The sequence below is a fragment of the Trachypithecus francoisi genome, unplaced genomic scaffold (assembly GCF_009764315.1).
Source record: "Trachypithecus francoisi isolate TF-2019V2 unplaced genomic scaffold, Tfra_2.0 Lachesis_group21, whole genome shotgun sequence".
Lineage (NCBI taxonomy): Eukaryota > Metazoa > Chordata > Mammalia > Primates > Cercopithecidae > Trachypithecus > Trachypithecus francoisi.
This window is the reverse complement of record NW_022681467.1, coordinates 45,451,861-45,464,155: the sequence shown is the minus strand read 5'-3', so window position 1 is coordinate 45,464,155 and position 12,295 is coordinate 45,451,861. Positions and strand designations below refer to the sequence as shown.

General features: G+C 40.7%; 1 protein-coding gene and 1 non-coding gene across 2 annotated transcripts in view; one reads left to right on the top strand and one right to left on the bottom strand.

Annotated features, from left to right (window-relative positions):
• SLC9A8 (solute carrier family 9 member A8) overlaps positions 1-12,295 on the bottom strand; it is an 80,441-nt gene that overhangs the window by 63,422 nt on the left and 4,724 nt on the right. The window contains 1 exon segment of the mRNA XM_033186703.1: positions 5,722-5,802. Within this exon segment, the coding sequence (XP_033042594.1) occupies positions 5,722-5,802 (81 nt within the window).
• Positions 1,175-1,236, top strand: LOC117069142. The gene has a single exon (XR_004431393.1). It is a non-coding gene; the product is annotated as a U7 small nuclear RNA (small nuclear RNA).

Genomic DNA, 12,295 nt, shown 5'->3' with positions numbered 1-12,295 from the left:
ATTTACTGATCTCATGATCCGCCGACCTCAGCCTCCCAAAATGCTGGGATTACAGGTGTGAGCCACTGCACCTGGCCCCATGAGGTTTCTTCAAGTCCTTCAGTGAATTAACAATCTTTTCTGGTGAAGGAAGATACCAGCTGAGTTTCCCCCACATCAAGTTGCTGAACAGCAAACTCACAGCCCCCATCTTACTACCCAACCATGCCCGACGCATGGGCCACCAAAAACATCCTCAAATGTATTAATAATCAGGTTACAAAATGTAGAATCCCAGCACAAGTTCTCTCTCTTAAAAAAAAAAAAAAAAAAAAATATATATATATATATATATATATACGCATACATACCTATGTATTTGGACTGTGTTAAAAAGAAATAAATGCGGCCGGTTGCGGTGGCTCATGCCTGTAATCCCAGCACTTTGGGAGGCCAAGGCGGGTGGACCACAAGGTCAGGAGATTGAAACCACAGTGAAACCCCGTCTCTACTAAAAATACAAAAAATTAGCCAGGCGCCGTGACGGGCACCTGTAGTGCCAGCTACTCTGGAGGCTGAGGCAAGAGAATGGCATGAACCCGAGAGGCGGAGCTTGCAGTGAGCCGAGATCCCACCACTGCACTACAGCCTGGGCGACACAGCAAGACTCCATCTCAAAAAAAAAAAAAAAAAAAGAAAGAAATGCATACGCGCGCACACACACGTCCATACTGTGTGCCACGCACTCTGCTAATGTATAAAATATATTAATACATTAATACATTATTATTATTATTATTTATTTGAGACAGTCTCACTCTGTCACCCATGCTAGAGTGCAATGGCACAATCTTGGCTCGCTGCAACCTCTGTCTACTGGATTCAAGTGATTCTCCTATCTCAGCCTTCACTTTATTTTAGAGTGAGAAAAGGCCAGATTAGGGTTATAAGTGGAGGGCTGGAAGTTTGACTTTCAGTTGCCAAAGTTTAGCCTTAATACTGCTGATCATTAGAAAAACTGTGATCTAACTTACAAACTAGATTTGATTGAATCATTGGGTAAATAGAATATACAAAAGTGCTCCTCTGTCACAACTTTTTAAACCATGTTTGTGCTATTTAATTCTATTCTATTCCTTCTTGTTTTTTACTAAAAGATTTTAATTTTTTTTGTTTTTTAAGGATAGTACTTTTGGCCAGTTACAGCTCTTTCAGAATTTGTCTAGCAGGCTTTCCAGTTTTTGTTGGAAAGCCCCCGTACCCCCACCAAAAAAAAAAATTGCTTTTTTTTGTGGATTTTTTTGAGACGGAGTTTCACTTTTGTTGCCCAGGCTGGAGTGCAATGGCATGATCTCAACTCACTGCAACCTCTGCCTCCCAGGTTCAAGTGATTCTCCTGCCTCAGCCTCCCGAGTAGCTGGGATTACAGGCACGCACCACCATGCCTGGCTAATCTTTGTTATTTTTAGTAGAGACAGGGTTTCGCCATGTTAGCCAGGCTGTTCCCAAACTCTTGACCTCAGGTGATCTGTCCACCTCGGCCTCCCAAAGTGCTGGGATTACAGTCGTGAGCCACTGAACCCAGCCTCATTTTCATTCCTTACAAATTTTAACCTAAAATACATACATGAATCAGCATTATACAGCTAGTAAAAAAATAAATATGGGCCGGGCACAGTGGCTCATGCCTGTAATCCCAGCACTTTGGGAAGCCGAGGCAGGCAGATCACTTGAGGTTAGGAGTTCGAGACCAGCCTGGCCAACATGGTGAAATCCTGTCTCTACTAAAAATACAAAAATTAGCCGGGCATGGTGGCGTGTGCCTGTAATCCCAGATACTTGGGAGGCTGAGGCAGGAGAAGCGCTTGAATCCGGGGGTGGAGGTTGCAGTGTGCCGAGATCGCGCCATTGCACTCCAGCCTGGGTGACAGAACAAGACCCTGTCTGAAAAAAAAGATAAATAAATAAATAGGTGAACTCAACTAATACATGGAAAGAACACAAAAAAATGATATAAACTCAAATTAAACTATATAAAGTCATCTAATACATATGGACATGTCTGCTCATGGACTGGAAGAGAATGAAACAAGATAAAATAATTGTCAATAAACAGGATTTTTCTTTTTTCTATGTATAGTACTTGTTTAACTGTGCAAAAGAAATTAGTTTTTAAAAGGCCCAAACTACAGAATTCCATAAAGTATAGAAAGTATCCTGAAAGCTTTGAACAAGGGCCAAGGAACTCTTTAGAACTTCAAGTTGATACTATAGTTTTATAGAGAATGAAAAGTGGCCAGATAGATGCTCCTTTAAAAATACAGTAAAGTAGAAGTGGGGGACATGTGCTTTTGGAGTGCAGATGGTCCTTTTCTATACTGACAATTTCTTAGGAACGCTGAACACCTAACTATAAAGCAAAAGACCAATAATGTCTCGAAATGACTGCAAGCTACAAAGCAACTTCTGGCAGGAGGGGAAAATTTATCCCTAAAAGAATGAAAACCCTAGTTTCTCTGGCAACTTCATCTAGATTCTTTTTTGGCACAAAAGTTGGAAATTCTTGAAATGGTAGATATCTCAATATTTTGTTAGACTTTGCTCCAGCTGGGGAAAAAAGTTTTCCTTCAATTTCTTTAGCTTTATGAAACACAGAATTACTTTGATAGCTAAGTCAGCATTTGCAAATTCTAACCAAATGTCCTCTAATATAATTTTTAAAAAGTACTTTCTGGACCTCAGCACTCTCTCTGGAAGTGCTCTTGGGTTTCCAGTGACCTCAGTTAGCAAGTAAGTATTGAAGGCAAGACTGCCTTTCCATCACTTCTCCCAAGACCTGGTTATGCAGGCTACAATTCTTTCTGCAACATTGGTGAAGAAATGAACCTTGTAGATGGAGAGCTCTGGCTGACTCCCAACACCATTCCACTCTACTCCCAATTCTGAGGTCACCAGGTGGTCAGAGTTCATCCTGCAACTTTTGGTGCCAGAAAGAAGAGGAGGTCCTCTCTTCCACTGCAGTTGCTGCTTTAAGGGCTTACCACACCAAGAGCCTGTCTGAGAGCGGATCAGAGTACCACAGCGAGAGAGCCTGCCTGACAGTGAAGCTGGGGAAAAGGGATTCACTGCTGAGGCATGGAGAAGAACTGGGTCCAGGAGACCTGATTCAGCTGTCTCAAGCTAATACTACCTGTAGTTTTGCCAGTTATATGAGTCAAGAGGTGTGCGCCCCTACCCTCACCAATTTTTTTGTTTGTTTGTTTTGAGACAGAGTCTTGCTCTGTCACCCAGGCTGGAGCGTCCTGGTGTGACCGGGGCTCAGTGCAACTTCCACCACCTCCCGAACTCAAGTGGTTCTACTGCTTCAGCCTCCAGAGTAGCTGGGATTACAAGCATCTGCCACCATGCCCAGCTAATTTTTCTATTTTTAGTGGAGACGGGGGGGTTCACCATGTTGGCCAGGCTGGTCTCAAACTCCTGGCCTCAGGCGATCCGTCCACCTCGGCCTTCCAAAATGCTGGGATTACAGGTGTGAGCCACTGTGCCTGACCAATTTCTTTTGAATTGGGTTTTGTCCCTTGAATGAAAAGAGTTCTATGTTAGTTAAGATGCTTTTAGTTGCAAGTAAAAGAATCTAGACTAAAAATGGCTTAAACAATAGATGTTGGTTTTGATTTTTTTCTTTATTCTAAGTCAACAACAGCTAATAGATGTTTATTGTCTCATATAAAAGGTAGCACTAAGATAGGAAGTTTCAGGGCTATCAACTCAACAAAGCAACAATGCTATCAATAATCTGGGATTCCCATCTGTCCCGTTGGCAATCCTTAGCACTCTGGCTTTTGTGTTTGAGCCACAGTAGTTGCAAGATGGCTACCAGTCCACTAGGCATCACACCCTCATTCAGCAGCATCAAAGAAATGAAGGGGAAATTTCTCATTACTATCGGAGAGGAAAACATTTTTCATCCAGTACCCACTACCTCATCACACTTCACCTTGGTGTCACTTGCCAGAAATGGGTTTCACACTGCCTTGCCACCTCCACCCCTCTCAACCAATCATTGGCAAAGAAGAGTGAAATTCACATGATGGCAAAGACCAATTCTGACTTGGAGGGGCCCATCTTCCTCGAGCACTGTGGTAAGATACCTGATCAAAATTGGGGTTCTATTTTCAAGGAAGAAGGGGGAAATGACTCTTTGGTAAGCAACAATGTCTGCTCTAAGTCCTAATAGAAGCACTGGTGTTCAGCAAGCTGCAGTTACCCAAACATTCAAGAAACATGAGGAGCTTGAAATTCTAAACCAAATTATAAGAATTATCATTTTAATTTTCATGTATATAATATCTAAATACACATCAACTATAATTTTCATAGCAAATTTCCTTAAGAAGCTGTAAAACTGACCATACAACTGTAAATTCCTTGGAGTAGTTCTTAAAGCCTTTACCGAATGTCCCAGAATGATGGGTATTAGTCACAGAGGTTCTTTTCAATATGCTTACTAGCAGAAAGGAATGTTAATGAGCAAGCCTCCTATTCTTGGAGCTCTAGGACTATCTTATTAGCTAAGGCTGTTAGAATCTACCAAGATATATTGCTAAAAAGCATGCTAAAAAGAGAACACGAACTTTTTGAGTAAAACTGGTTTCCAAACCTGTACTGAAGGTCAACACAATCCAGTGGTGCTCATTCCTTAAAATATGGCATCACCTGGAGCTCATACGGCATCAATGAGATGACAATGTGAAGCCTCACAAGCCGGGATCTGGCACTTAGTACTGAAGTCCAGCGAAAATACAGGAGAGTCTGAACCAGGGCAGTAGGACTGCTGGGGTGATGGGAGGATGGGGAGGCTAGCGAACAGAGTCTGAACAATCATTTCCAAAGCTAACCTTAACAATATCTATCTTGTGAAAGAATTACTACTCCACTAAAGATCTACCAGGCAATCAAAGTTAACTTCTAAACATCAGCAGTGATCAGGAAAAATTAAATACCATCAGTAGGCAAGTGGAAACTAGTAAAAGTGACAATATAATAAACTGATAAAAAGCTTTGGCTGACCTAAGACTTTATTTACTGTGCCTTACATGTCTCCACCCCATTTCAGCCTTGATCTTACACTTACTGAAATTCCCTGCCTTCTTCCTTCACTAACCACTTCAATGAACTTGTGTGTGCATTCACACCTGTTATTATACAGGTTCATTCACTGCAACTAGATCTCAACAGTTAACTGGCACAGGAAACAAAACAGAAATGTAAGTGGGATAGAGTGGAATGTTCTCTGAAGACTTTAGATCTGACTCTGGCATTAAGTGAGCCATTGAAGGTTCCTCCTAAACTGTAAAGTCAGAGTCCCTTCTGTCTATAAAATTGAATGATTCTATGAAGTGTCATTACTGAGTTGGATGTCAGCCTAGCCCAGCAGTAGAGGTCAATGTTCCCCAAGGGTAGTTCTACCAGAAGTAAAAGGCTAAGAAAGGGCCTTTGAGCTGTACAGAGCTGTATGGCCTTTGGGCTTCTACATGACCTTTAGGAGGTCACTACCCTTCTTGAGACCCAGTGTCCTCATCTGTAAAATGGGATCATAACACCCTTAGGGCAGGTTGCAGCGAGGATTAAATGAGCTCAGGGATGTGATGCATCTCTTGTGGTTCCTGGCACTAAAGAGGCACTCAGAAAATTGTAGTTACTGTTACTGCTTTCATTATGGAATCACCAATACATACTTACCTAAAGAAACAACAGCAACACTCTCTGGCAAGAAATGTAATCTGTATCGGATCAGTAGATGCACCAATATGATGCAGATAGCTGTAGAAAAAAAAAAAAAAAGACATTGTTTTAAAAAAAACACCCAATTTTGAATGACAAACACCAAGTTCCAGTCAGTGGTTATTTCTGGGGGGTCCTCACAGAAATGGACAAGTGGAATAACACAGTGAACTTCAGCTGTGCTTTTCGTGTCTCATTTCTTAATCTGGAGGTACATTTACAATGTTTATTATATTTTCTCTATACTTCGTCGTCTGCCTGAACTAGTTTGTTTTCCAGTAGTTATTGGAAGAGGAACAGAAATTTACTTTTTTTGAGACAGAGTCTCACTGTGTCACCCAGGCTGGAGTGCAGTGGTATGATCTAGGTTCACTGCAGTCTCAACTTCCCGGGCTCAGGTGATTCTCCCATCTCAGCCTCCCAAGTAGCTGGGACTATAGGCGCATGCCACCACACCCAGCTAATTTTTTTTGTATTTTTAGTAGAGACAGGGTTTCGTCACGTTGCACAGGCTGGTCTCCAACTCTTGGGCTCAAGCAATCCACCCTCCCAAAGTGCTGGGATTACAGGTGTGAGCCACAGTGCCCAGCCAGAAATCTATTTTTTTACACAAGCTATTAAACCTTATATAATCATTTAAAATTATTCAAATTTTTCTGATTCTGAGAAATGGTCTTCAACTTTTTGGAAGTGATTATCAACTAGAACAGTCTATTTGGTGAAGAGGAAGTCAATGAAATCAATCACGTTTACATAAAATGTAACTACAACAGATTGCATTGACACAAATTATTTTGCCACCATGTGACTGGCTCTTAACATGGAGGGAAGTGAGGGTTTTACAAACAGGAAAAAGTAAACACTTTGGTTTGGTGACAAGAACATCAGAGATCTGAATATGGAACACTCCTGCCCCCCAGCTGGGTGCAGCTGTGTCCTGCCATTCTCATTGGCTGAGGGCTTCCCATGAGCCATGAACTAGGCTGAACACCCCAAATACTCTCTCATTCAATCCTCCAACTCCCCTCTGAACTAGCTGTCATTACCACTATCTTCTCTGATTACAGATCAGAAAACTGAGGCTTCAAGACATCACAGCACCTGTCACACCACTGGTAGGTGCTGCAGTATTGAGTCAGATTCCAAATCTGTTGCTCTTAACCACAGTGCACCCCACCACCTCCCTCCTGGCTGGATGCCTTCACTCCTCAACCTCCAAAATAGAATAATGTCTAACTTTCCTCACACAGGTGTTGTCATGAAAGAAAATAAGAAGATGCAAAATAAAATATTTTGAAAGGGATATTTCTGCCCCCCACCCAAAAAAATAGGGTATTTCACAAAAATTATTCCTAAATGTAATTTTCTAATCCAAATGTTAGTGTGCATGTCTCTTTCTTTTATTGGGCACCTAGATAGTATACCAGCTCAACCACAGTATTTATTAACAGGACTAAAATTAATTTTGTTATTTTTTTCAAGGAAATGTTTAAACAATCCACATGGCTGTTAACTGGTCACACTCAGAGGCTGCACTGACAAATGAGGTTTCTTTAATCCCACCAAAAAGCACCAGGTGCCCAGAGTGTTGTAAATGTAGACATTTTGTCCTCTTTTCATTCTGCGCTTTAAACTATCAATCTGTGGTGTTATTTTTATATAAATATTTAACCTAGTTAGAAATCCTACATTAAATACTAAGGGCAAGAAAAAAGTTCCAGTGCATAAACATAACATGTGACTAAGGAACATGCTCAATGTCTAGACAAAACAAAAAAAAGGCAAACAAGCACATAAGTGGACAGAAAATAGACCAAGAGAGTTGAACCAGTTTCTGCTCTTCCTTTGTACCAAGCTAGATTTTTTAAAATTTAAGTTATTCTCATACACAGATCAAACAACTCTTTGCAGCTTTAAGAGCAAAGGGGGAAACTGTCTACTACAGAAAGAGCTAAATATAAGGTTCATCAATGCCAAGTAATAGCTTTCAGCCATTAAAAAGAATAAAGTCTGAAAAGACAATCCATAGAAGGGGAGAAAATATTTGCAAATCATATATCTCATAAGGGTGTAGTATCCACAATATATAAAGAACTCTTAAACTCAACAGCCAAGAGACAACCACCACAGCTTTTTTTTTTTTTTTTTGAGACGGAGTCTTGCTGTGTCGCCCAGGCTTGAGTGCAGTGGCACGATCTCGACTCACTGCAAGCTCCGCCTCCCGGGTACATGCCATTCTCCCGCCTCAGCCTCCAGAGTAGCTGGGACTACAGGCACCTGCCACCATGCCTGGCTAATTTTTTGTATTTTTTAGTAGAAACGGGGTTTCACCGTATTAGCCAGGATAGTCTTGATCTTCTGACCTTGTGATCCGCCCACTTTGGCCTCCCAAAGTGCTGGGATTACAGGTGTGAGCCACCATGCCCGGCCAAACACCACAGCTTTTAAATGAGCATAGGACATGCATAGACAAAAGATGCTCAACATCAATAGTCACTAGGGAAACTAAAATCAAAATACAATGATTCACTGGAAAGACATGTAAGATTTTTAAAAAAATACAGTGAGGGCCCGGTGCAGTGGCTCACACCTGTAATCCCAGCACTTTGGGAGGCCGAGGCAAGCAGATCACCTGAGGTCAGGAGTTCAAGACCAGCCTGGCCAACATGGTGAAATCCCATCTCTACTAAAAACACAAAAATTAGCAGGGTGCGGTAGTGCACACCTATAATCCCAGCTACATGGGAGGCTGAGATATGAGAATCACTTGAACCCAGGAGGCAGAGGCTGCAGTGAGCCAAGATCATGCCACTGCACTCTAGCCTGGGAGACAGAGCAAGACTCCATCTCAAAAAAAAAACAACAAAAAAAAACCAATTTCATATCCACTAGGATAGCTATACTTTTTTTTCCTTCCCCTGAGACAGAGTCTCGCTCTGTCTCAGGCTGGAGTGCAGTGGTGCGATCTCAGCTCCCTGCAACCTCCACCTCCCAGATTCAAATGATTCTAGTGCCTCAGCCTCCCAAATAGCTAGGATTACAGGTGTATGCCATCACGTCCACGCCCACCTAATTTTTTTGTATTTTTAGTAGAGACAGGGTTTCGCCATATTGCCAGGCGAGTCTCGAACTCTGGGCCTCAAGTGATCTGCCCACCTCAGCCTCCCAAAGTGCTGAGATTGCAGGTATGAGCCACCACCAGTCTATCTTTTTTTTTAAACCAGAAAATAAGTGTTGGCAAGAACATGGAGAAATTGTGACCCTTGTAAAATGGTGCAGCCCCTGTGGAAAACATTTGCTAGCTTCTGAGAAAGTTAAACACAGAGTAACCATTTGACTGCAATTCCACTTTTAGGTATACACCCAAAAGAAATAAAAACATTTATCCACACAAAAGCCTGTACAGAAATGTTCACTGCAGAAGTATTCACAATAGCCCAAAGGTAGCAACAATCCAAATGTTCACTGATGAATGAATAAACATCATGTGGTATATCCATACAGTGCAGTATTACTCAGCCATAAAAAAGAATGCAATTCTAACATACGCTATAACATGAATCTTGAGAATAGTATGCTAAGTAATAGAAACCAGACACAAAAGGCCACATATTATATGGTTTCATTTATATGAAGTATTCTAAATATGCAAATTCCTAGAGACAGAAAGCAGAATAGTGGTTGCCAAGGACTAGAAGAGGGAGGGATGGGAAAGGACTACTTTTAATGGTTTTCTTTTGGGGTGAAGAAAATCTTCTGAAACTAGATAGTAGTGATGGCTGCACAACATTGTGAATGTACTAGATGCTGCTGAACTGTACATTTTAAAGTGTTCAAAATTGTAAATGTATGTTATGTGCATTTTACTACAAAAAAAAAAAAAAAGAATGAGGTAGACAGAAAAAACACCAACACAATGATCTCCAAGACATTCTGTGAGATGAAAAGGCAAGTTATAAGACCCCACTTAGGTCAAAACAAATTCGCAACTCCAAACGTATTATTTGTGTTTGTGTATGTGCTTACAAATATACATCTGTATACACAAAAAAAAGCACATGTTTTCAAGTACACTTGGAAAAAAACCGAGCAAGAAAGGGCAAAAACTGTGTGGTATGGAGGGTGTGCTTCCAATTTTTCATGCCTGGAGTAATGACTATGGAAAATATATAAAAACACATATCAATTATAATAACTCCATTAAGTTTCGATGCCCATAAAATGTATGTGTCAAGTAATGTTAATTATTAATCTACTGTAAGTAAATAACAATGATTCCCCATTTTCTCTTGTGGAGTCAAAGATCAACAAGGGTTAAATGCAAGTCGACTGATTTCAAGCTTCTAAAAGTCAAAAGTAACTACAGAGTTTTGTCATCCCTTCTCAACAAAGAGGAACACACTGTAATCCTGTGATGTGCTTAGAGGACACAAAAGTTACCATTTCATTTGAATTAACTAAAAGAGTAACCAAATGTGGCAAATAAATTCCAGGTCAGGAGTTCTGAGGTCTAGAATAAACTATAGGCTAATTTACTTTAATTCATTTGAGTTCATTTATTCATGAATTAGCAAGTTACCTAATAACAGCAATTTTTAAAAACATTATCAGATTTACATTGTTTGAACTGGGTGTGGTGGCTCACACCTATAATCCTAGCACTTTGGGAGGCTGAGGCAGGTGGATCATCTGAGGTCAGGAGTTCAAGACCAGCCTGGCCAACATGGCGAAACACCATCTCTACTAAAAATACAAAAATCAGCTGGGTGTGGTTGCGGGCACTTGTAACCACAGCTACTTGGGAGCCTGAGGCAGGAAAATCACTTGAACCCAGGAGGCGGAAGTTGCAGTGAGGTGAGATCTCACCACTGTACTCTAGCTTGGGCAATAGAATAAGATTCCATCTTGAAAAAAAAAAAAAAGATTTTCAATGTTTGGATATCTAATCAGAAATAAATAATAATATGCAACAGGGAAACAATGCCTTCAAAATTACTTAAAAAGAAAGCATCATTTTATTCTGCTAATACATGCTGACCTCCATATAAGCAGAGATAGTAACTCATAAACTATCAAGAATCTGATTAGGTGAAAATGAAACCCACCTAACATTGGTGTGACTCTAGAGTCTAGGTTTATAATCCGTTTGGAGAGGACAATCCAAGAGAAATATACAGGACTATTAAATACAGTTCAGCCTTTCTGGCCCCAAAGATGTATTAACACTGGGTAGGATTTTGCCTGGTATAAAAGGTACATTATAGAAACCTGTTTTGTGGTCTTTTGTACATCTAATCTTAAATGCTCCACACCCTGGAAGTTACTTTAAAAGTCCTATTATACTTTTAAATTTCCCTTTAAAAAAAAAAGTGACTACAAAAGTTTTTTTTTTTTTTCCAGGCCCACCTTTTATATTGTCTAACATATCAAACTGACAGCAGTGTAAATAGACTAATAATACTCCTCAATCCTGAAGGAAGACTTCAGCTACTAAAGATTTCTTAATCACAAAAAGAAATGCTTTTCATCTTTGTCTTTTACTACTATCACAAAAGAAAAAAGAAAACAAAAAAGAGTCCTTCATTGTTGAAGTAATCCCCTAGAAATAGAATTCAACTACATTTACAGGGTAAAAAATTACCAGGGTGACTTTTCAGTATGGGTTTAAAAGTTTCTGAAACTATGACAGACAAGGATGAGTCCTAGGATTTCAAATAAAAAGACTATATTATTAAAATCTTTTATTTTTTATAGAGACAGAGTCTCACTACGTTGCCCAGGCTGGTCTCAAACTGCTGGCCTCAAGTGTATTATTAAAATTTTTGACCACTTACCAGAGATAAATGTAAGAGAAGTTATACTTTTTCTTCAAAAACAGTCCTAATACACATCAGAGAAATAAAAAAAAAAAACACCGGTTCCACCTTTCAACTTTCTGAAAAGATCTAATCTCATTAGGAATATGACTTTGGTATCATTAAAGAAAAGCAGCAAATGTAATGTTTGTTTCACTTTCAAATAAGAATTTGCTTTTGGTTTTTTTTGGGGGATGGGGGATGGTTTCCCTCTTGTCACTCAGGCTGGAGTGCAGTGGCGCAATCTCGGCTCACTGCAACCTCCGCCTCCCGGGGTTCAAGTGATTCTCCTGCCTCAGCCTCCCAAGAAGGTGAGATTACAGGGGCATGCCACCATGTCCGGCTAAAATTTTTTGTATTTTTAGTAGAGATGGGGTTTCACCATGTTGGCCAGGCTGGTCTCGAACTCCTGACCTTAGATGATCCACGCACCTTGGCCTCCCAAAGTGCTGGGATTACAGGCCAGGCGCAGTGGCTCACGCCTGTAATCCCAGCACTTTGGGAGGCTGAGGTAGGCAGATTATGAGGTCAGGAGATCAAGACCATCCTGGCCAACGATGTGAAACCCCATCTCTACTAAAAATACAAAAAATTAGCTGGGCGTGGTGGTGGGCACCTGTAGTCTCAGCTACTTGGGAGGCTGAGGCAGGAGAATGGTATGAACCTGGGAGGCAGAG